Source organism: Lutjanus erythropterus, chromosome 13 (assembly GCF_056507025.1).
Source record: "Lutjanus erythropterus isolate fLutEry1 chromosome 13, fLutEry1.hap2, whole genome shotgun sequence".
In the NCBI taxonomy this organism is placed as follows: domain Eukaryota; kingdom Metazoa; phylum Chordata; class Actinopteri; order Lutjaniformes; family Lutjanidae; genus Lutjanus; species Lutjanus erythropterus.
This window is the reverse complement of record NC_139329.1, coordinates 37776134-37800813: the sequence shown is the minus strand read 5'-3', so window position 1 is coordinate 37800813 and position 24680 is coordinate 37776134. Positions and strand designations below refer to the sequence as shown.

The 24680-nt window shown below is 39.8% G+C and overlaps 2 protein-coding genes across 2 annotated transcripts in view; one reads left to right on the top strand and one right to left on the bottom strand.

Annotated features, from left to right (window-relative positions):
• The window catches only part of lsp1a (lymphocyte specific protein 1 a), a 39231-nt gene extending 23497 nt beyond the window's left edge, over window positions 1–15734 (top strand). The window contains exons 7-13 of the mRNA XM_084733647.1: window positions 1798–1841; window positions 4004–4085; window positions 5754–5891; window positions 6057–6152; window positions 7304–7390; window positions 7545–7653; window positions 14962–15734. Of these exons, the coding sequence (XP_084589773.1) occupies window positions 1798–1841; window positions 4004–4085; window positions 5754–5891; window positions 6057–6152; window positions 7304–7390; window positions 7545–7653; window positions 14962–14981 (576 nt within the window). The 3' untranslated portion in view covers window positions 14982–15734. The remainder of the gene's footprint in view (window positions 1–1797; window positions 1842–4003; window positions 4086–5753; window positions 5892–6056; window positions 6153–7303; window positions 7391–7544; window positions 7654–14961) is intronic.
• prr33 (proline rich 33) lies at window positions 11168–20293 on the bottom strand. The gene is made up of 3 exons (XM_084733599.1): window positions 20154–20293; window positions 19706–19753; window positions 11168–14717 (listed from the first exon to the last, which is right to left on the bottom strand). The coding sequence occupies exon 3, from the start codon at window positions 14700–14702 to the stop codon at window positions 11490–11492; it is 3213 nt and encodes a 1070-aa protein (XP_084589725.1). The 5' UTR covers window positions 14703–14717; window positions 19706–19753; window positions 20154–20293; the 3' UTR covers window positions 11168–11489.
• Window positions 20294–24680: the final 4387 nt, after the last annotated feature.

The window sequence follows — 24680 nt, the reverse complement described above, 5'->3', positions numbered from 1 at the left end:
ACTAGTTCTGATGTAGAGATTAGTTAGTCGTTACTAAATATTTAAACCCAGTTCTTTAAGTTCTATTTAGTTCTATTAGAGCTCAAGAGCTTCCTGTTTCCGTTGTTGATGGATTTTGATTGGGTAGCCACAGAGTTGTTTCCTAGCAACCAGCTGACAAGTCTTATTCTTTACTAACAAGTTTTAGTTCTGCCAGACATAACTAGTGTCGAACTAGGTTTCAGTTTCAAAGATCTGAGGAAGGATTCGGTGCTGGATTTATGAACAACTGGTTTAACTCAGTCCAGATGTGTTGGCAGCTGTTTGGTCGAGCTGCAGCTGATAACTTCAGATCACACAGAGAGAAGAAAGGTCTTATTGTGTTTTTTTTTTTTTTTGGTGAACTGTCCTTCAGCTTGATCATCCATTAAGTTACATTAACCGGTACAGATGATTGACTGACGTAAACAAACTCAATGACAAATAACTGTGTGTTACCTTCACAGACGATGCGTTCAGGCTCAGCGTGTAAGTTGCATGTGTGTGTGCTCGTGTCTGTTTGATCAGCCAGTGTGTCACCAGGAGAAGCATGCTGCGTTATCAGAGATTTCACCGATACCCGAAGTGTTTTTGGTGTGTGAGTTTGATTTGTGAGCAGTGACCTCCCTCCATGCACAGCTGCGTTCCAGCTGCATCCTGACTGCCAGAGATGACCTCCTACTTTTTACTTCACTGTTGAATGTAGAGTCACCAAACTCCTGAAAGATGTGATTTTCTTAACAAGTTATGATCTTGTGTGGATCTCCTGCAGTATGATGGATACTTATATCTTGTGTGCACAAGGTTTAAAGAAAAACACATTTTGGGACTTTGGATGTTAAATCGCTGGTGTTTTGTTGATGTGCATGACACTGCATGTGAGTTCTGCACCTCTGCACATTCTAGTCTTTCTTGCTCATTGAACAAACATATTTACAACTAAAACTAAATCAGTGATTTAAACTTGAAATTAAGAATTTGTGTGAAACGTGCTTTAATTGCGGTCAGCTGTTCAGAGTCTTGATGTCCACAAACAGTCTGTGTATCTATATGTATATATATCTCTGTATATATGTGTGTGTGTTATTTTACAAATGTAAAGAAAAACAGAAGTATTAAGTTGCATGAAATGGAAGTACTAAAGTTGTTTTAAGTACAGTACTTAAAGTACAAGACTTTGTGACTTTCCACCACTGGGCTTAGGGCCCAAATGTTAGAAAACATTGGGTCACAACAATCCCCAAAAACATATTTTCTTACTTATTCTTCGTGGACTTACCCATGAAAATATTTTAGTTCCATCCTGAGGTTGAGAAATAAAAAGTTACGGAAAAGAAAAACTCCCAAAAAGAACCTCGGCACAGGAATTTCAAAGACACGAGCTGTTGGTGGAAAACTGAAAATGAGCAGAAAGTTTTATTAGAAATGCAAAATGCAGCAGTACAATAGAATTTATTTCTAACAGATGACAACAAGCTAATAAAACAGTTATTTTCATCAGAAAGTATACAACAGAAATCAGTTTCCTGTTCTGTTTCCCATCATGCTCGGGCCTTCAGTCTCCTCTGTCATCACAGCGGCGGAGCTGCTGCGATGACTCGTACGGTTTGATGAAGACCAGCAGACTCGGTTCTGTTTGTGTTGGACGGAGCCGCGGCGGTCTGAGCAGAGCCGAGCTGTAATTAACACACTTATGAGCTGAGACAGCGACATGGAAAACTTCCTGCGTTTCTCTGACGAAAAAAAAAAAAAGACCTCTGACTTCTTCTTCTTTTTCAGATCACAGAGAGAACAGAGTCGCTGAACCGCTCGCTGAAGAAAAGGTAAATATCATCATCAGTATCTGGTGTTTTGCATCAATCCATCAAGGAAATATTCTGCATGTTGTGTGCATCATTTTGGAAACATTTCACTCCGAAATTCAGCCTGAGATTTTGGGATCTAGTACCTTTCACATTTGAACCTGGTATCCAGTGGTACTTTTCCTTCTGTTCTTTACTCTCTTGTGATGACAAAACTTCTCAGTTTCAGTATTGTTATATATTTAAAGCATTTTACTTCCCACACAAAACAAAATCCCTCCCTCTTCCCTCTCAAACCTGCAGCCTGGATATTTAACACTGTTATGTGTGTCTTAGGAGAAGCACATGATATCTTTCCAGTTATGTTGTTGTTGTTACTGTAGCGCTCGTGTACTGTGATAGTATGCAATTCATGTACTGTAGATTTCATACTGTGGTTTTGGACAAACTACTAAATCTCACATAATGATGTAGCGTACAGTTTTACTCACTAAACATACAATGTCAACATTTTAATTTGTCCAATACCTGCAAAAATAGTGACCTTCCCATGAGCCTCGGCTGTGGTTTGCAACAAAAGCCTCAAACCAAAGTGACATTAAACATGTGGTTAATGTTGAGAAATGGTTGCAGTTTGGTTTGGTTTAGGTTATGATGCATCAGTTATGCTGTATTTGTGCAACTTTTGGTTGATCTGTTGCCTTCGTTGTTCTTGTCAGAAGCAGGAAAAATATGTTTCTGGCCTCTCACTATGTTACGTTCTTAGAATTAGTGATCGGTGGAAACTTTGTGTCTTCAAACTTTATTGCTGAAGGTAAAATAACAAAACTCGACTGAGTCACAGCTGGCAGCAGTGAAGGAGGAAGCTCATAAAAACTGAAAGCTGACATATCTCAGTACAAACGTGTGAGATAAACTTCCGCTCTGATGTCATCTCAGGTGCCGTTTCCCTCCGTCGGTCATTACATCATCAGGTATAAACCTCTGTTTAAAAGTGGGCGTGGCTCTGCGCTCAGACATGTTGAAACAGCTAATTCAGATGGTGAACGAGGTTTCCTCCACACTGTGAAAGAATGACATCATCCAGCAGCAGAACTCGTATCTGCAGCTGTAAAATAAAAAATCTGAGGGAGGAAGGTTCAGTGTTTGTGTTTGTAGTAAAGGTTGAGTTTGGACAGCTGGACGAAAGAATGAAACCGTCAGGAATCTGCAGAGACGTTCACACAAACCTTCATTCATTTATTCACAAACTCACAGTTAAGACAACATCACTTCCTGGAGTCCACATGTGCTCTTCTGTCATGTGACTTCTCCTGGTTTGGATTTGCTTTGTTAACCAAAAGGAGTAATAGTGACACACAGAATTCCCAATTATACCTCATCAGGAGACTGTTTAATGAAAGTATTTGAATTTTGTTTTCTTGGAGACACCTGGAGGACCGTGCATGGACACAAAAGTTCATATTACAGGATTTCTGCAAGTTCATAAAAAGTCCTAAAAGTTTAAAATCCAATAACCTGAATTTTAGGCCTTAAATTGTCTAAAATAAGATTTGAACAGGCCCCTAAATTGATTGTATGTTGAAGATAACATTATTTAAAAAGTTTCATTGGCTTCAGTCTTGCTCAGTCTGTAATAACTACAGTACAAAATGTAAGCAACACCTTTGTGCAGTCATATTCAGTTGAATGTTGTAATTCTGGGACAGTACAGTAAGCAAAATTGCATTCAAAATGGTCCCCAAAGAGGTCATAAAAAGTTTTAAAATTAACTTTTTGAAACCTATAGAAACCCCGTATCAACAGCAATTGCTCTTAAAAGAGAGAAATGGCAGGAATATGTTGAATTTAACAGTTTTTTTGCACTGAAAACAAACGAAAACGTAAACGAAAACGAAAAAACTAACATCCCACTTTCCAAAAATACCAAAAACATCAGGCTGAATTATGAAATGAAGCAGAGGACATCTTTAAAATACTTACAAGTGAAATGATGCAGCCATGAAAAGATGATGCACAATATACTGCACAGTATGTTGGTAGTATAAAGATAGAGCATGGAGAAAAATGTGTTTTATCCTTGTTATATTCCTGAAGGTGGTTCCTGAAGGCATCACAGTGACTCATCAGACCTAAATGTGTGTTTTAACTGGTTGTGTTTTGTGTTGTTTTGTTCGAATCAGTAACAGCTTTAAGAAGACGCAGCCGCTCGTCCTGCTGCCAAAGATCGACGACAAGATGGAGCAGTACGCCCACGCTGTGGAGGTCAACTCACACACACACACACACACACACACACACACACACACCACAAAAGAAAGAAGAAGAAAGAAAGAAAAAGTAAGATGTTGCAGCTGAACGATTGCACAAAATGTGATGGAGCTGAAAATGTGTGTGAACATGTTGAGTCAAGTGGAAAAAGCAGAAAGATAACAGGAAGAATATTTACACACACCTGTGACAACTGTGACTCATTCAGGACAGGTTCAGGCTTATTGTCTCACCTGTACACACCTGTTGCATCGTCCAATCACACTGCTTCCACCTGTACTCACGCTCACTTCCTCAGTCTGAACATAATGAACACCGTTATAATGCTGTTAGCGTCCCCCAGAGGCCACAGCGTTCATTGCAGACACTACATGGAAGTTTGAAAAAAACAAGCTGAAATGCTTGTTTGGACAAATATCTTTTTTGGGAAACACTTCCTATAATTTCATGGTAAATATGTGGTAATTATCAAGGAATATATTTGAAATTACTTAGAAAAGTACCCACACATTACCTCCAGATTTCATGGTTAAATATGTGACAGTTAGCAAAGACTGTTTGCATGTATGCATGAAAATGACACTTGCTAAGCTAACTAGCTGTAACATTTTATGTAATGGACCAAAGGAAGTGGTATCAATCTTCTTATCTGCTAGCTGATAAGAGTTTTTCCTGAAATGCTGCACTATCCCTTTAAATTGTGTGGAAGCCCTCTGGTGTTTTCTGCTCACTCAGAAGCAGCTGATGAACTTTTGGACTCTGATTGTTTAAACTCAGCTGAGGAGCAGAAAGCGACTCTGACCCTTTTTGTGCCGAGGTCGCGAACCTCTGCAGCACCTGGACGATGACATCACAGCGCCGCGTTTTTATTTCTGCATGTGTCTGACAGATATACAACGGGAAGACCTCGCCACATTCGCAGCCCGGTATTTTTATCTTTCCGCTGCCTGTTTTCACTGCTCACCTCAGGCGGTTCCCAGGCTGATTAACAGCTCGCTGGATGACCTGAGGTTAACTCGACACACTAATGAAAACATGTTTGACATAAAGAGCAGTAAAAGACAGAAATTACAGGTGTGAGCAAGAAAGAATATTCACCATAAATCAGTGCTGAGATTGTCTTTATATCTTATTCTCAGGCCTGAGCACCAACATCCTGAAACTGAATTATTGTTATTATTTCACGGAACAGATTTTGGCAGCTTAAAAATACTCAAAAACTCACCAAATTTGGCACAAAATTCAATCATGGTGGAAATTTAAGTGTGAAATAGGTTTTGCCCATGGGCGTTGTAAAAAGGCTTGGCCCCACCCCTTAAAACTCGGTCCCAGCAACACATTTCTATGCTGACAGTTATTTTTTAGAAAATATTCTTCTTGAGACAAAGTGATTTGTAGTTGGCAGAAGGTTAAAATATTTTCACTGCACTGGCTACATTATTTCACTTGTTTTAAAAAAAATGTTTTAACATAACACAGTTATTTAAAGAAATAACTGAGCGGTCACTACATCAGAAGTGTGTAGCTTCCTTCTGTCCAATCAGAAGGCAGCACATCCCGTGACCATAGTATTACTAAAACATGAAAATTATGAGGTTGTCATGTGACAGCATTTCTGAACACTCACCAGCCCAGGGTTGTGTTGTTGTTGTTGTTGTACAGAACGCCCAGGAGACCCGGGCAGTGAAGGCATCGCTGACCGACCTGCCCAACTCACCTGAGGTCGTCGCCTCCAAGAAGAACCTGTTTGAGGCCGGAGACGCCTGGGGTCAGAGTCCCACCAAGGGAGCCACCTGCAAGGTAAGAACACACTCACAGAGCTGTTTTTTTTTTTTTTTTTTTTTTTTAATTTATCAGCTTAGTTTTTTTTTTATGACACTGTGAGTCAGACTGATGTTGGAAAAGTCTGTGTGCACTCAACACTTGTGAGCATTAATGAACATCGTTTCTGTTTTTTTAAATCAGGACGCTGAGGGGTTGAAGGTGGGCGTGGCCGATCTCATCACTCAGTGGGTGAAGGGTCCGTCTGACGGCAGCAGACAGTCGCCCTGCAAACCAACAGTAAGTCACAAACACGACATCAACATGCTTAATTCTCCCTTTTCAGCCAAGTTTCTGAGGAAAAACTCAAGGTGTTTACAACTGAACTCTGAGCTGTGATTCAAGAGGAAAATGGATCTTAATGCCAAAACCAGACTGAAACAAAAAAAAAAGAGCTTTTGTTTGATTTTACACCATAAAAATAATCTTAAATGTTTCTCATTTCTAAATAATCAAAAAATAAACACAAGAACTGAGTGAAGGAATCATTTTTCTTTACTTAAGTTTCTGGTTTTTGAGATCAAGTCAACTCACGTGTGTCTAACAGGCTTTACTGCAGTAAAGACACAACCTGAGTGTAGAAACTGATCTGACAGTGATGTGAGGTGTTCAGGTGCAGCTTTAGAGTTTGTTATCTGAGGTTTCCCCCCTGTGGAGGAACAAGATACAACAATGTCAAAATAGCTTCCTCCTGTACGCTACCTGTGAGGAAATTTTGAATCAGAAAAAAAATATCTATTATTTAAATTTATTTTATTTATCTTTTTGAATGTTTTTCTTACTCTGTGTTGTTATTATTTGAAACTTTTTGAAAGACTGAAAGCAAAGATGCAAACACTATGCGCTGGAACTAATTCTTGACAAACAACAGTGTATCATCCACACACAACTTCTGTGCTGCGTGGGTTGCCAGATTTGCTCTGTGATCAGAGCTGCAACGATTTGTCAATTAATCGATTAGCTGATACAGAAAAAGAGCTGCCAACCCTTTTGTTGTCAAAATGTCAAACATTTGCTGGTTGCTGCGTCTTAAATGTGAGGACTCGCTGTTGATTTTTTATGACAGTAGGTGAAATATCTTTGGGTTTTCAGCTGTTGGTTTGGCAAAAGAAGCAATTTGAACACGTCACTTTTGGCTGTAGGAATATAGACTAAATGATTAATCATAAAAATAATGAATAATTAAAATAATAACTAGTTCCAGGCCTTCGACAGGTTTTAAATTTTGGTCTCTGGCATGATGACACCAAACCTGGCAACCGCACTGTGATGACACACGGCTAAAGGAAGCTCATCACAGACAGCAACAAATAGTTTCAGCACTTAATTCACTCTGAAACCACAAACCGTATTTTTACATTATTGATTGATTATTATTATTGATTTGTCAGGATGTGAAGCCTGGAGATGTGATGCAGAAGAAGAACATGTGGGAGGTGATCGGAGACGCGTCAGCACGGCCCGGACAAAGAGCCAAGGTGAGCGAACACACAAATACAGATGACTTTCAGAACTCTGAGTTCATCTGGGCCCATTTTGGAAAAACGTTGACAGGATGATAAAAACATGATAAAATATTTCAGTTCTCTCAGACACCTCAGAGTGACCAGACTTTGTCTCGTCTTTCTTCAGGGCTCAGCAGCTGGTAAAAAGTACAAGTTTGTCGTCACTGGTCACGGCAAATACGAGAAGATCCTCATGGACGACGAGGACAGAGGACAGTTCTCAAACGGAAAGTCTGGTAAGATCAGTAACAGCAGATCACCTTACATCTGAGAAACAACACTGGGGCCACCAGTATATTATTTCTAAATAAATTCTGTAATTCAAAATGCAAATTTAAAGCTGATCCAACAATCAACTATCTTCATCCAGAATCACTTACTGAACCTTTAAAGTTTGGCCCGCTGAACATAAAAGTACTGATTATGCAGAATCAATGTTATATCATTAGATTATAATTATTGATGCATTAATGTGTTTATCATTTTAATGTTGCTAATTTGAGCTAATTAAGTTACTTCATAGTGCAGTGCAGCTTAATCTGTAATAATATTTCATTGGTTGTTAGTTCATCAGTATTTAGTGTTAATAATCTGAATCTGCAAGTTCTCAAATAAATGCAGTGGAATGAAAACTGCAATATTTTCCTCTGAGATGTAGAGGAGTAAAAGTATATGATAGCAGAAAATGGAAATACTGGAGTAGAAGACAAATTGTACACAAGCTCAGAGTAAATGTATTTAGTGATTATACTGGGGAGGAGATGTGTGATATGTTTGATTTTAATTAAATTCAACCACAGATTGTATATTAAATAGGATTTCACCTACTCATTTTTGCATGCTACAATCTGCTCCTCCTGAAATCCAGATCCAAAGCCACAGTGTTTAATCACAGCTGATCAGTGACGACCTGCAGGTTTGTCTCTGAGCCTCAGATCAATAAACAGCTGAATCAATCAGCTGCGTCTGTTTCTTCACCCGACTCTCTGCCTGAAAGCAAACAGCTTCAGTATTTACTGACGTTTGTACTGAGGGTGAAACTGAAATGAATTTGCTGTCAGAAAGTGGTCAGATCAAGTCAAACTTTATTTGCAGCACCTCTCGTGCAGGACGGCAAATACACAGCTTCACATAGGAAAACAACACAGCTCAAAGTGCGTCACTTTAAATAAAAGTAAGTAAAAGTAAATAAAACACAGTAAAGTAGATGATCTGTCACACGTTAATCACAGTTGGTTTTAAAATAAGTTTAAAAAGCCTCCTAAGTGCAGACTGGCCCCTGTAATGCTTAACAGTCGTATTTTCTACTTGAAGAAAAAATAGAAAATCACAAAAATCAAAAAAATGTTTTTACTTCTAGATTGTTGCACTGAATCAGTTACAAACATCTCATATTTTATTGTGTAGTTTTTAGTCCACTGATATGACAGAATTCTTCAATTATTTACTTTTTTTATCCTGGAGATTAAACTCATAAGCATTACACGGACCATGACTGACTGAAACATCTTCCAGAACGTTCCACACATGGACAAATAATCCCCCAAAACAGAAATTATCTTGTAACTGCTGTTTAAACTCTGCAAATTTATTTTGAAAGCGTTCAAAAAGTTCTGATTCCCTCAGAGAGGACGATCACAGAAAATCCTTTCACTAAGATTAAATCTTTTAAAACTTTTAAAACTCTGCCTGCTTTGATCAGTAAATCCAGCACACACATTGGAAATCATTAGAAAGAACAATAAAAAAAAAAACAAACGTTCAAAAATAAAACTAGGAGTAAAATAAATAAAGTTTGGATTGGCTGCTCTACATCACAGTCATCTATCACCCGTCTGTGACTCTTGACCTTTGACCCCACTGACCTCCATCCTGGTGGAGGCTGCTCTCTTCTTCTCCTCTCACAACGACTTACATAAGCTTTTATCTCAGCGGTCATCTTCAAGTCACAATGAAATCAAACATTTTTTTTGCAGCTAATTTCTCGTTTTAACTGTTTTTAAATATAAGGGTCAACTGAACACCTTATCTGTGTCTGAAATCACTGCCTACTTACTGCAACAACACACATCAACTGTCTCAATTCTGAGTGTGGATTTTATCCACTAAAGGATGCCACGTCATTATTTTGAAACCCCAATAGTCCAAAAAATGTCCTATAGGACTAGAAGCCCATTATTCCAATGATAGATGCCTCTCATCAGCCTGGCATAAAGTAACCAATATACTTATTTTAACCCAAACCATGGTCTCTTCCTAAACCTAACCAAGTTATTTTGGTGCTTAAACCCAAACCAAACTGCAACTGTTTCACAACACAAGATCAAGGCCACCTGACCATTGATTGTTTTTGTATTTTAACAACAAGCATTCAGAGCAGTGGGCTTTCATTTTCAGGCTGCATGGACTTTCGGTCCAATGGGACATTTTTAGAGTTTAGGAGTCATGAGCTGTGATGCGATGACGTCTCCGACAACATCTGCAATCTCATCTGGCCACTTGTCAGCAACTCTTATTAAGTCAGACCTTTGACAGGCATCTAAACAAAAACTCACTGACTCAAGCCGAGGGAACTGGAGGTGCAAAAATAGTAAACAATTTCCAGATTTTAAGACTGAGACTTCTTTCAGCACTACATGACAATTGTCCGTAATCTCAATTTACTGCTCATTATTAAGTGAAATGCTGTGTTCCTGTGCATCCAGAATCACATACTTCACACTAAATATCCTAAATATCCTAAATCGTTCAGCATACTTTTGTGCAAATAAACTGTAGTATGTATCTTTATGGACACACTGGTCCACATGTATCATGTCACCAAAAGTCTCCTTGCTGGCTGGAGATGTGTAACCACGGTAACCTGTGTCAACAATGACCTTATTTAGAAATAAATATTCCATGAGACCTTACTCACATTTAAAGTGAAGCATTATTGTCATTAATCTGCCTTGGTCGCTGTCCGCCTTTGTCTATTATGTTGTTGTTGTTGTTGTTGTTGTTGTTGTTGTTGTTGTTGTCATCTCTACTCCATTGCATTGTGGGATATTTATGCTGGCACAGCGTCCATTGCATAAATTGCTGTAATTTTTCCTTGGAAATAGTATGCACCTCACATATAACTGGTTTCATACAAATGTTTTTGGACATACTAAACATATTGTTTTACATATTAGATAGTGTGTTAGTATGGAATTACAGACACAGATAAGGTGGAAACTTTATAAAATTTGCTAATGTGATGCATCTGAAATGTTGTTTCATGTAACTTAAAAAAAAAAAAACTTCAGTCACAAAACACAACCAATAACCTACAGCCTAAAAAGATCATGTTATTCTCTACATACACATCCATTATCTAGTAAGAGGTCTCACCCTGAGGCAAGTAGCACCATTTTGAATAAAACTGGATATTTGAATGATCATTAATGAAAAAAATTGAATTTTAAAAAATGATTTGTCTTAAAACCATTAAGTTTTAAATTCTAAAACTTTCTGTCCAAAAAATACAGATATTTTAATTAAATATCACTAGAAGTTTACTTTTTTTTTCAAACAAAAAGCAACTTTTCATCATAAATAACATTTTATATCCTGAGTGAGCTAATGCATAGGAATAATCACAATGTCAGTTTCACAGACAATTTTCTTTACAATAACCAAATGTTTTTAAATCCATTACTTCTATCTATATATAATCTGTATTTATAGTGAACATGTGATGAAAGGAACAAATGAGAAGCTCTGAAATTACTTAAAACATGAACGCTTTAATCTGATGTGATGTCTGAATGTCTTTAAGACAAATGTCGCTCTCTCCTTCCAGCTAATCCACAAATACACACATTTAACATCCAGACAACCAGTCACACAACACAAAGCATTTGTCAAGTATAAAGTTCAGGCTGAGTTTTCTACAACACAAACTACATTCGTTTAAAACAGAGACTTTCAGACCTGTACATTATTTCTGTTGCTAAGATTTCTGCACCTGTACATTAAACATATAACACATAACTTTTTTTCTTTACATTTTCTTCTTGGCACTTTATATTATATATATTATATTAGCTTAAGTAGCAGTGAACCCCCTTGCCTTTCTGTTAAAGTCTTTTGGTTCCTCTTCTTTACCTTTCCGCCCAATCAAACCCATTTCAAAAACTGTTGAAATTTTCGTCACTGGCCTCGAAGCTGCCTCTTTCAGCTTTTTCGCGTCAAACTTTGGACTAAAGAGCAGCACAGGCAGCCGGTACGCAAACGAAGGTATCTCTTTCAGCTCGTCCTTTAGCTCGTTCTCCTGCGCCCTCTCCTCCTCGCTTTTGTTCAGCTCGATCTGGTGCATGATGTTCTCTTTGGTGGAAAACATTTGGAAGAGGACGGCGTCCCACATCTTTGTTGCCTTGGGAGCGTCTTTGCTTTGCATCTCGTCCTGAGCGCCAGGCTTGTCGTCGGCCTTCTCGTCTGCCTTTTTCGGCTCGCCCTGGTCCTGCTCCGTGGCCTCCTTCTGAGGGCCTGTCTCTGGAAATTTGGGCTCCTCCTGCTCCACCACCATGTGCTTCTTGAGTCGGGACCAACCACTCAGTTTAGACTTTGCCCCCTTTGGCTTTTGTATGACTTTAAGAAGGGGCTCAGCTGCTGGTAGAGAGTCATCGCCTTCCTTTTTCTCAGGTTCAGACTTAACTTCTGGAGCTGCTTCTATTTTCTTATCTTTTCCTTTTTCTTCTCTTGACTTGGCAGCAGGCACCTTAGTGCTCACTGCAGCGCTTGGCTTTGAGACTTCAGCTGTAGTCTTGGTGGCAGCTACAGGTTTCGCCGTCTCTTTTTGATCTAAGACGACTACTTTTGTCTCAGTTCCTGACTTCTGCTCGGCAGCCTGGACTTTGTCTTTGCCTAAAAGTTTTCTTACTGCCTTTAGAGGATCCTGGTCATCACCTTTGGGCGCAGGATGTTTGACTTCAGGAATTTCTTTCTTTGCTTTGGCAACTTCTTGAACTGGTGTTGCCACCTTCTGTTTCTCAGGAGGTTTCTCCACTACTGTTGGAGGTTTAGCCTTTGGTGTTTCTTGAATCACAGTTTTCTCTTGTTTTGCTGCAACCTGCGAGGATACTGAGCTTGTTTCTTGGGTTACTGTTGCTCCTGAGGTGTCAGATGCTTGTGAAACAATAATAGTAGGGACTGAGTGGGTGGTGGCAGCCTTTTCATCTCTCAGGGGTTCTTTGGGGGTTTCTTTGACTTTAGACACCTCAACTGTGGACTTCACGGGTGGTTCTTGGCTAGGTGCTGCTAATTCTTCCTTTGTAGCTTGAACCTTCTCTTCAGTTTGCGTCTTAAAACTGCTGATAGCAAATGCTGGAGAGTAAGTTTTGATGCCACCATAAGCAGCATATTCAGCTGGTGTCAATCCACGGTAGCCAGACTTTGACTTTTCAGCCACTTGGGTTGGAGTTTTAGGTCTCTGGAAGGCTACATGTGATACACCAGATGGAGATGTCCCGTACGTAGGTGTCCTTGGTCGTTTATAGCCAGGTGATGTGGTCATAAGTCGGGATGCCTCGTACGTTGGAGTCTTGGGCCTTCGATAGCCTTGAGAAGGCAGTGCTGGTAGATCAGATGTTGAAGCTGTAGAGAGCCTTTGAAGGACAGCTGGAGTAGTTTGGATCTTTTCTTTTGTCAGATCAGGCTCTGATTTGGACTTTGTAATACCTTTTTGGATTGGTTCAGCTGCAGGTGTCACATCTAAATGAATGTCCCCATTCAGTATTGTTTCAGAAGGCTTAGGCTCAGTAGTCTTCACACTTTGGGAATCAGATGAGCTGTTCACAGCAGAAACCGCTTTGGGCGTTCTCGGCCTCTCTGGCTCCACTGTGATTGGAGACACTGCAAACAAGAGAGGATTGGGTCGTGAGATTTCAAATACAGGCGTTGCAGCCCGAGTCTTATGGTATGCTGGGGTTTTAGGACGTCCTGCTGAAATTCTTGATATTTGGTACTCATGCGTTGGTGTTTTAACTGTGATTTCAGCTGTTGGAGTGGCCCTTTTGATTTCGGGTGTTGGAGTTACTCTTTTGATTTCGGATGTTGGAGTTGCCCTTTTGATTTCGGATGTTGGGGTGACTCTTTTGATTTCAGATGTTGGAGTTGCTCTTTTGATTTCAGCCGTTGGAGTTGCTCTTTTGATTTCAGATGTTGGAGTTGCTCTTTTGATTTCAGATGTTGGAGTTGCTCTTTTGATTTCAGATGTTGGAGTGACTCTTTTGACTTCAGATGTAGGAGCTGAGATTGTATTCATCTCTATGGTTGGTGTAGTGCCTCTTATAGTTTCTAAAGTTGGTGTTTTCCTCTGGAGATCTGTGCCCAATGAAGGAGGCTGAGTCAAATCTGGTTTTATTTCTGTTGGTGCTTTACCTTGAGATACCGTGCTCCCAATAGCAGTTAGTCCAGCTGAGTCATACACAGGCGGGGTCCTGGATGTCTCGTAGTAAGATGTGCTTGCTGTGTACATCCTAATTTGAGGGACATCAAACATCGGTTTGGGCGATCTCGAAGGTTCCGTTGCTTTGAATGTTGGACGTGGACTTTTGGGCTTGACGAGTGGGGTCAACACAGTGAGAGGACGAATCAAAGCTTGCCCCACTGGTGCTTGATAAGGGGTCGGACCTAGACTTGTGTGTTTTGGCTGTGGGGTTGCTTCAGCTGCACCAGGTCTAACCCCAGCATGAGTTTCAGCAAATGTGCTAAAGGCTGGTTTTTTCACTTCAGCCGCTGGTACTGTTGCCTCAGGCAGAGATATTTTGGGTGCTACTGCCTGGGTGACTGGCCCCGGAGCCACTGAGGCTCCAGAAAGGTGGGCCTGTGCAGAATATGAAGAAACTGTGGTAACTTGCTGCGAGTATGATGGCATCGCCACCATCTGAGGTGAGAGCCTCGTTGCTCTGCCATAAGTTGCACGTTGCGGGTAAGGGGACGCCACATGTTGATACAGTGGCCGGACGGTGAACCGTGGAGGATGTTGGACACTGTAGAGGTTAGATGGTGTCTCTGGAGTCCTGGGAGGTGTGGAGTGGTCACTGTGCTCGAGGTCAGGGCTTGCTTCATTCACAGGGGAAAGGCTGGAGCGGAAAGGCGTGGCGGACTGCGATGCCTGAGCGGAAGCTTTTTTCTTAGCGGTTCTCTTGAGGAGTTTCTGAAGTCTAACGTTGTCCTTTCCGGGCTTGGGCAGCAAGGGCGGGGGGTACTGCTGGGAAAGCAGGCCCGGCTGGGAGACAGCACCGTAAGCGACAGCCATGAGCGCGTCAGCACCCTGTGGAGAAAGCAATTGAAAAGAAAAGGTCAGAAAAGGGAAATTCATAGACAGATCAAAGCATTAGTCAAGTGTCCAGTTCATGTCGCAGTCTATGACTAACCAAAACTAAAACTCTTTATGAACTCTTGGTAGTTCAACTTAAAACTGTTAGAACCTCAAACTTCCCAAAATGACAAAAGGTAACTGAATAGAAACTTTATACTATCTGCATGTTAACCTTTTCTTTTTGTGTCTTTTGTAGATTCATACCACGATTACTGAGGAGGCTCTTCAGGTATTTTTCAACTTGATCGCACAAAAACATCCACTCGCTAGAAAGACATCAAACTGGAGCAGCAGTTACAGACTCAATAATTCACTTATATCCAATAAATCACTTTTTCTGACTCTCTCAGTTGGACAACTACAAACCAACAGCTCAAGTCCAAAAGATTTGATCATCAAATGTCAATTTCTTTTTCACTTTACTCTATTTTGTGATGTTTTGTTCCTGTTATTATGTATATATCTGACTGTGAGCTTTAATGTCTCTGTATTCTTTTCCACTTCAGTATTTAGGTGAATCATTCCTAATGTATGGTTGATCCTTGTATGATGGTTTGTAGGGAAACTTGAATCTTTTGAATAGAAAAAGTTTACATTTTACATTTATGTAGAATTACTGGATCACACTATGTGACGTTATCGATTCTGCACTTAAACTTTGGATAAAGAACAATCTGAAACTGTTGAGCTTGGGAGAGACATGCTTTGTTTGTTCATACTGATGATGACAATAAGACTGAAACTATGAATGAGTTTATCACATTGGTGCAGCCAAATGGAGGACATTGATTCGGTATCTGTTACATCTCAACAACCTTTATCACGCACACACCTGATCTATACAACAACTCTTTTTCCTGTCAGTTCTGTCTCTGTCCTACTGCAGACGCCTTTAATATCCATTTACTGAGATTTCTGATTGTATGTGTTCGTAACCCCTTTTCTTAAATAAATTAAAATAATTTTCTACTTTTGCTGTGGTCTCCATTTTTTCCTGTTTTTGGTTTTATTCATTGTTAAATGATCAAACCACTCCTGAAAATGTTTCTATGCAGGTCAAGTCTATAATGCATAAGCACATTCAGAAGACAATTTAAATATATATGCAACATAATATCTATTACATAAAAATAAACCCTCCATGCCAAAGTGACAACAGTGTCTGAAAGAATAATCTCAGTCTGGGGTTACACTGCACATTATGCATTATAGACACGACCTTCATAGAAACTTTTACCCCCAACATTATATCATTTTGCATCATGTTGCATCATTTTTCAAAGTTCACAAAAGTTTAGTCCACCCACTTTGGTCCAGCCAAAGTAAGATACTTAAACTACAGGCTGAAGTTGTCAGTTGTGATTCGTGGTCCCTACAGGATGATTTACTGATGATGTGGTGACCCATTAAATTACATTACAATTACATTTCGTGACTGTATTCCTGCTCCACAGAGGATGAAGCCTTTAGATTTGACTCCATGCACCAGCATCAGGACAAGCATTGGTTTATTTTTGCATCCATCTAACAATGGTTTAAGAATGGCCAAGTCCGGTTACCTAAAGGGTAATCATTTCATTTCATTTAATTTTTTTTATTTTGAGTGTTGGACTTGGTGTTACAGTGTTGCTGAAATTTAAAGTTCCCCTCCAGACACATGTTAAAAATACTCTGCTATGGTTTAATATTTTGTTCAACATTGTTTTACTTCTTACCACCAAAATCAGTGACAAGCAGACATATCACAATGGTAAGTGTAGTTAGCATTATGTTGTTTGTTAGCTTGTTAGCTTGTATAACGCCAATGCTAACTCTCACTCTTTGTACAGACAGCATAGTCTGCACTCGAGGTTTCCGGTCTCTTTGACTGCATTGCAGTGACTGGCTTTTAAATTAGTCAAATCTATCTTTCCCGATGTATGTTTGAATCTCAGATTTTAGGAAAATGCACAGACCCCTTCAGTAGCCTGTGTGAAAACACCTCTCTAGTGACAAACACAGATAGTTGTTCAGTCAGTATAGTCAAGGTTAAGGACAGACATTTTAGGAGACATACATACAGGAAAAACACATTTTTGAACAGAGGGGATCTTTTTAAAAATAATCTTTTTAAAATGCTTGGTGTTTTTCAAAAGACAAAACAGTTTGTAGATGAGAGCACAATGAACTGTAAATAAAAATCATATTTAAAAATAAATTAATGCCATTTCAGTGCACAACTGAGGTACAAAGATATAAATCAGGGTTTAGGAAGTTTTCATGCAGTTACAAAATGTGTCCTGATCTCCACACACAGATTTATTAAAGACAGGGCTGCAGCTAATGATTATTTTCACTATTGATTAATCTGCTAAATATTTTCACGATTAATCAAGTAGTCATTTAATCAATAGAACGTCAAAATAATGTGAAAAATGCTCATCACAATTTCCCAGAGCTTTTTCAAAATGCTTCTTTTGTCCGTCCAACACTTCCAAACCAAAGACTCTTCATTTACTGTCATAAATGACAAAGAAAAGAAGAAAATCCTCACATCTAAGAAGCTGATTAAATAATCACTGCAGCTCTAATGGAAGATGACTCATCATGTTTGTGTGAATGCCGTATTATAAATCCAGAGATCAGAGCTGCGAGCTGACAAACCAACAGGAGAATCAAGCTGAACTCCTCCTGGATGATGTTACCGCCTCACAGCTGATCCTGGAAACTTTTACTTGGCCTAATTTTAGTTTGAAGGCAGAGAGGAGGCCGGCCAATCACCCGCTTCCCTTTTTTAAGGCTCCTGGCGTTTTGCAGGCTGCATCGCTTTCCTGAAAACAATAAATCAGGACGCTGCGATGCAGATCAGATGGAGGCTCCGCAGCTTCAGCGGCATCACAAACAAAACGCCACATAACAGGAGGAGCACTGTGTGAGACCAGGGTGTGAAAACTCTGATTATATTTCAGAAACTTTACTGCAGCTGGATAAAGTCTGCGTTTGTGCCGCCAATAATTCAGCAAATGTTTTGATGTCTTTAAAACTGCTGTGGTCAGCAGTACAAAAATTATGACTCTTGATTTGTCTTTTCTGTGTAGCCTGACTAAAAATGAAAATTACAGTTTAGACCCATAGAAATTGCAAGGATTCAATGCAGGATTCAATGTTAATGTTTTTCTCTGATCATGCAAGTGGACAAGAAATTTACTTGGCCAACAGTATTTTATACTTGTCTCTATTGTTCTAATAGCATCTAATACCATTTTTATCACAATAAATGAAGAAAAGTGGGAAACCGTATATTTGAGAGGCTGCAAACAGCATTTTTGCCATTTCTGAATGGGTAAATTTCTTTAACTTATAGAAATAGTTTAATAGTATAATTCATTTTAGCCAGATTTAATTGCCCAGGCAATCGTTATTGTTGAGCCCTGAAATATGAAACAGAATAAACGACATACAGTAAAAACAGGCTCATCCTCTGAGGAGCTGGAATATGATTAGAAAATTCTGAGGCAATCTCCCCATTTCTATTTTGACATTTGTTGTGTTTATGTATATGTAATCTAAATATATACATAAAGGAAAATCTTGCGAGGATAAGGACAGAAACACCAGCAGTATTCACAGAGCGAAGCTAGCAGAGCAAAACAGCTAAATTACTTATCTTTTTCGGAATTGCATGTGGGTGGAGGGCAGTGAGCGCTCTAAATGGGGTTATTTTCATCATCGATTAATCTGTTGATTATTATCTGTTTGGTCCATAAAATGTCAAAATTGTCAACCAGTGTTTCCCAACGTCCAAGATGACGTCCTCAAATGTCTTGTTTTTATCAAAGATATTCGGTTTATTGTCATGGAGGAGTAAAGAAACTAGAAAATATTTGCATTTAAGAACCTGAAACAAAACAATTTTGACATTTTTTCTTAAAGAAATATTCAAACTGATTAATTCAAATAACTGATTATATATTATATATCTCAGTCTGGATAGAGGTGACCATATCTCCATCCCTGGCTTCAAATTCTTAAACATCCTTTATGCTTGTCTTGTGTTATTTATTTGATCAAATCTTTGTTTTAGCAAAAATCTTTGCAGTCTGATCAGACAGGAACTCTCTGGCGTCTCTGTGTGGTGAGTTTACAAGCTGAGCTTTATTTTCACAGCAGTTTTGTCACGTCAGGATCTTTTCGCGTCTCTTCCCACATAAATACACGCATATAGATGTGTATATATATCTGCTGAAGGGTGAAAGTGAATGCACAGCATCTGACCTCATGACATCACAGCCCAGTGACACTGGATAGGGCCTCGGAAATATATTATCACTTAGAATAACCAATCACACGCAAGGATAAGAATTTAACTAAAAAGGATGGGAAAATAAGCTGTTCCGCTGTTTTTTTTATTCCTAAAGCCCACAAAAGGCTCTTTCTTTAAAAATAACTCTGCACAAGCATCACGTAACGTTATCGCAATCAATTTGAACTTAAAATAAGAGTCAGATAAGTTTATGATGAGACTGTCCAGAAGGTTTTGGTTACAAATGAAGGATCACTGACATCATGCAGTCTGTACAAAAACAACTGTTTAATATCCTCAGTTTACTATGTGTGTCACCTCAGTGAAATGTAGGCCAGAGCTGGTGGTGTTTTAAAGTCCACCTCCCCCCTCCTCCCACATCCCTCCCTGAACCTGCTCCCTGCCTGACACATGAGAGCTCACTCCTCCTTTTAAGGCGCTGGTAGGCTCGGTATTTGGAGCGCCTTCAGGATGCAAGTTCAAAAGAGGAAAGGGTAATAATAGCCGTGTAATAAAAACCAAGCTGGTCCACAATGGCCTCCTTAAGTAAATGAATCCATCCCAAAAAGTCATTTACCTCCCGGTGAAGTTATGAGGCTTCACACGCTTCACAAACACAACAAACAAGTGAGTTTAGATGGAAAAAGTTGGAACATACCAGGTAAAAACTTGTTGCTGATGTTCAAAGCGCTCCAGGCAGGTTCCCCTTGACAGAACAGGAGAGAACATTGAGTCAAGTTCAGTGTAAAATATCAAATTTAACTTTATTCATCACAATTTTACAGCAGGAACTAAAAGATAAAGTGTGAGAATTAATCAGTAATGCCTCATGGCAGCCAGGACGGATAACTGACAGGGCAGAGTGTGTTTGGAAGCAGCAGGGAGGAGAATCAGTGCGAGGCTAACACTTAGCTGCCCTGCTGGTGCTTAAATGTTGCACTGAGGACGAGAAAAAAAAAACACCCTGAGCTCTCTGAACACGTCTGGTCTCTGGCTGCCAAGGCAGGGGGGTGCTCCGCATTCGACAGCAGCTGCCTCCCTAACACCGCTAACAGCTTCCCCGCTCTCTATCTGGAGAATAAAAGGTATAATTATGGCGTGTTTACCTGTGCGACTGCTGCTTGGGGGGCGGCCGGCCGGCTGCTGCCTGCTTGTCCCAGCCCGGAGTGTCAGAGCGGCAGGTTCATGTTGAGCCCAACTCGACCCCCCTTCCTACAAATGGAAGGAACAGACGCCATGGCAGTCCAAAAATAAATCCTGAGCCCTGTGAGCTGCTCAGAGTGACAGCAGCGTCGTCGTGACAGCAGAGGCGAGGCGAGACGTGGCGCGGAAAGGCGACAGGACCTTAGGTTTCACCACCCTCGAGGCTCTAAAAGTGGGGTCCGAGGGCCACCCAGGGGTCCTTCAGGGATGTACCAGGGAGCCGGAAGAGGGCTCCACAGTGTATGATTTGACATGATTTGAATCCTGTCAGAATAATCTTAATTCAGGGCCTCTTGATGGGATCAGGGATTTTTATGAGGTTCTTGGACACTCATGGTGGCTCCTTCAAGGCGTTCCAAGGATATCTGTGTGGGTTCTAAGCATTCTAGGTTCTTTTCAGGGGAACTCAGTGGGATTTGATTCTTGAATTTTATTTGCAGAGGTGGCAAAAGTCAAGTAGGAGAACAGATTCTTCTGTAAAAAAGATTTTAAAAAGAGTTAGAAGAACTGATTCAACCTTCTCACTCAAGTAAAAGTGAAAAAGTACAGTTTCTTAAAGGTATTCAAAGTATAAAAGGAAAAAGTAGCCGTCTTTTACACCATTTTTCCTTTGGTTATGTCTTTTTTGTCTTGCTGCGTCTCTTTTGTCTTGTTAGGTTGTATTTAGCCTGGTGACATGTGAGTTGTCATTATATTGACATGTGTGAGTCCAGTGAATAATTTCCAGTGAGACCACTTGCAGTCCTCACTCAGAGACTATTTTGAGGACAGAGGACTGAATGAATGAAGTTGACCTTTGACCTTTTGGATGTAAAATGTCATCACTTGAGCATTTTGTCCTGTTAGATATTTGTGTGAAATTTTGTCATTATTAGAGTATGAAGTCTTGAGTTACCAAAAAATCTAATCAGTTCATCCTTGTGTGTTCTTGAGATATCATACATTCATGAGAACAGGATGGACATGATGTCACAACGACCTTTGACCTTTAACCAAAAAAAATAATCAGTTGATTCTTGAAGTCCAAGTGGAAAGTTGTGCCAAGTTTGAAGAAATTCCCTCAAGAGTTTCTGGAGACACTGCATTAGTAAGAATGTGATGGACGGATGGATGACCCAGAAATATTTAAAAACAAAAAAGGGTTTTCAGGTTTTTTTTAAATTGTGAATGACAGCAGTCCTTCAGCACACAGTCATGAATGTGCACATTAGAAATTAGGCCGATGGGTCCAGTGGTATGTGAGATTAGCTGTGGACAGTAGGTCTGGCAGAGATGATGATGAACTTAAAAAAAACTGGTGGCGAGATAATTTTGTAACGATTCAAAACAAACTTTTCTCACCAAATAGAATTGGTATTAATTCAGTTGTACTAAAGAAAACTTGTTTGATAAACTGAAGATATTAAGTCCAACCAACGACTGACGAACGTTACAAACAAATCCGATTTCTCAGTTTGAAGAATCAGTTCTTTGTTTCAGACTTCAGAGTAAGAGGGCAGAGACTGAATTCAATCTTCATTATAGTTCACAGTTTTTTCATTATTGTGAAAGCAAGCAACTGTGACTGAACTTAAACCATATCAGAGACAAGCAGCACGATTAATCATCTATATTTTCCTCAAACTATAAGAAGTGTCTCAGGAGAGGTTTGACTCTTAAACAGTGCATGCTTTGAAGTCTGCTATTATGCTGATCATTTTCCCTTTCAAACTTAATTTAATGAGTTGATTGAACTCTGCAGTGAACTGTGCAGAGTTCAATCAAACCATCATTTCAAGTCAAAAGAAGAACTCACGTTTATAAGTTGTGAAGTGTTTTGAAACTAAATAACAGACATAAGTTTAGTTAACTTGAATAAATAAAATGTGTGTATTTACCGGGGCAGGGTATCAGTACTCAATACTAGTTACTGGAAGAGTCCATCAGACTTTTTTGTATGTGTGCGACACAAACAAGGCCGATGGTTTGTTTTAGAACCCAACAGCTGAGACAACAGATGATTTTAGATATTTGGTTGAACTGGACCTCCCAGGGAAAGTGTCCCTCCTTCCTGATGACATCATGTCATGTCAGAGTGAGTGCAATTTTTGCACTGCAATTTTGACATGTAAATGACCTTCATGATAATAACCTAGTCATAATTCCAAAAGGTAATATCAACATTTTCACTTAATAATACCAAACAAAAATGGTTGCTTCACCTGAGCCAGAGCCCACCAAATTTAACACTGTTACACCTGCAATGCACAATATTTTAACCCTCACATGACATATTCTGCTGTTTTCGAGTACCTTGGGGTACTAATACTTTTCTTGGTGACTCAGTGGGTTCTTCACAATGTTCTTGGGTTCCCTAAGGGAGGTTCCGGGGTACTCATAGAACTGATTTTCTCATTAGAAACATCCATATTTGAATGGCATCTATAACATCTAGTGATCCAAGATCCAGGAATCTTTATAAGATGTTGTAAAGGCAGTGGGAGTTTACAAGAGTCCTCTAGGGGGGATCCATGGATGAGTAAGGCATTCAAGAAGTCTTTGAGAGTGTTCCAGGTTTGTCTTTTTGGGGTGATTGGGTTGTGGGTCCAGGAATCTTAGAGTGTTCGTCATGATCCCAAAGAGTCCTTTATGTGGTCGTTGAGATGTTCCACCAATCCTACAGCCCGGGATTGCATTCAAGGTGTGTTCCAGTTGTACTCAGGAGGATTTTAGGATCCATCCATATGGTTAAAATGGTGTCACTGTGGGTTCTGGTGGTTTGTGATGGCATAACAGTCTTGAACAGAGGAAATCGAGGCCTCTTTGGGTGTCATGGTTCCCTCTTGGGGGAGTCCTTGAGAGAGCTCCGGGGCATTCTTAAGGGGCGTATGTGACCCATGAAAGAAGAACCTTAGGGTGCTAGTAGCTGCCGATGTCGATTTTTGAACAGGTCAGAATCTTTTTGGTCTACAGTACAGGGCGTTGTAGGGGGGATTCTGAGGTCCTTGAGATGTTCCAGCAGTCCAACAGATGGTTTTAGGGTTCCATCAGGAGGTTACAACAATCTCTAAGTGTTCTGAATTATCCTTTATGAGGCCTTTAACAATATGTTCTGTGCTTTAACGGGGTTTCACGAGTATTTCTGGAACTGGTTTTTAATGGATTGTATTGATCGTGTTGATTATGGGGGTTCTTAGATTCTTTGAACAGGTCCAACACTCTGAACAGGCCTTTTGTCCTATAGATCCTTGTAAGGAGGTTATGTGATCCTTGAGATGATCTGGCAGTCCAGCAGATGACTTTAGGTTTACAGTCAGTCTTTAAGGGTTGTGAATGACATGTCCTTGTGCTTTGATGGGGTTTCACATGTATTTCTGAGTCTTTTAGATGCTGGGCTTTCTGTGGTTGTTTTTAGGAGTCCTTGCATTAGTTCTAGATGTGCTCAAGAGGATTTTAGGGGTCGTCCCTGGGGTTAAAATGGTGTCTCAGCAAGTTGTAATGGTTTGTAATGGCATAACCGTCAAGGAGAGGACAGCCCTTCATGGGATTGACTGGCATATTTCACATCAAATTAATCCAATTAGAAATAGAACACAAATGTTGTTGTGGTTTGTTTCACTGATCATCCCAGCAGCTCGAGTGTAGACAGGTCAGTTCAACTGGAACGACAGCGAACAAAATCAAACAGGAGGTCCTTGGCCTGAGGTTTGTCTATTTGTGTTTGTCTGACATGAAAACATTTGACACTCCCACATGTGGGAGACCGAGAGTCTCTGCTCTCTATTCTGTCATTGTAGCACCCCCTGGAGGAACTTAGAAGACCATTCAGGATCCCTGAGATGATTGAGACTGACAGCAGAATTGCAGATCCAGCTTATAAATCATGCTGAGCAGGTTGCTCAGTGATTCATGCCGCAACTTGTTTAGACTTGCAGCTAAACTGATAGACATTAGTAACAGATCAAAGTGATCCTGAAGAGAATTTCTGTGGCATAGGTGGTTTATTTCACAAAGAAAATCAATATACAGGCCTAAGACTCACCATTACACATTCTTTTAACTCAATCCAACACAACTTGATATCTAAAAAGACTAATGGTAAATTTTAAGTTAGGCATTTTAAAGGACAAACATTCATCAGCATGGACTTCACATGTTACATAACATAAAAGACACAAGTTTTACTATGACAAATCACAATGTGAGGAAAATCAACGCACAAATGTTTGCATTTCTTTTCATTCAGGCATATTTTTCCTTCATTTGGCCCCAAGTGAGGAACTACAACCTAATGGCAAGAAGTGTTTACAAGTGTCTTAGTTGTCATGTGATGTTTATGCATGTTTTTAGGATATGCATGGAGTAAAACTTTCTGTGGTGATGTTTAAGGGTGCTATTTTTGCCCTTCTGGTTGATTCTTACAAAGCAGACGACCCCAGAGGACCTCAAGC

Coding starts and splice junctions, on each gene's coding strand:
- prr33 (XM_084733599.1), bottom strand. CDS start 14,702: ATGGCTGTCGCTTACGGTGCTGTCTCCCAGCCGGGCCTGCTTTCCCAG.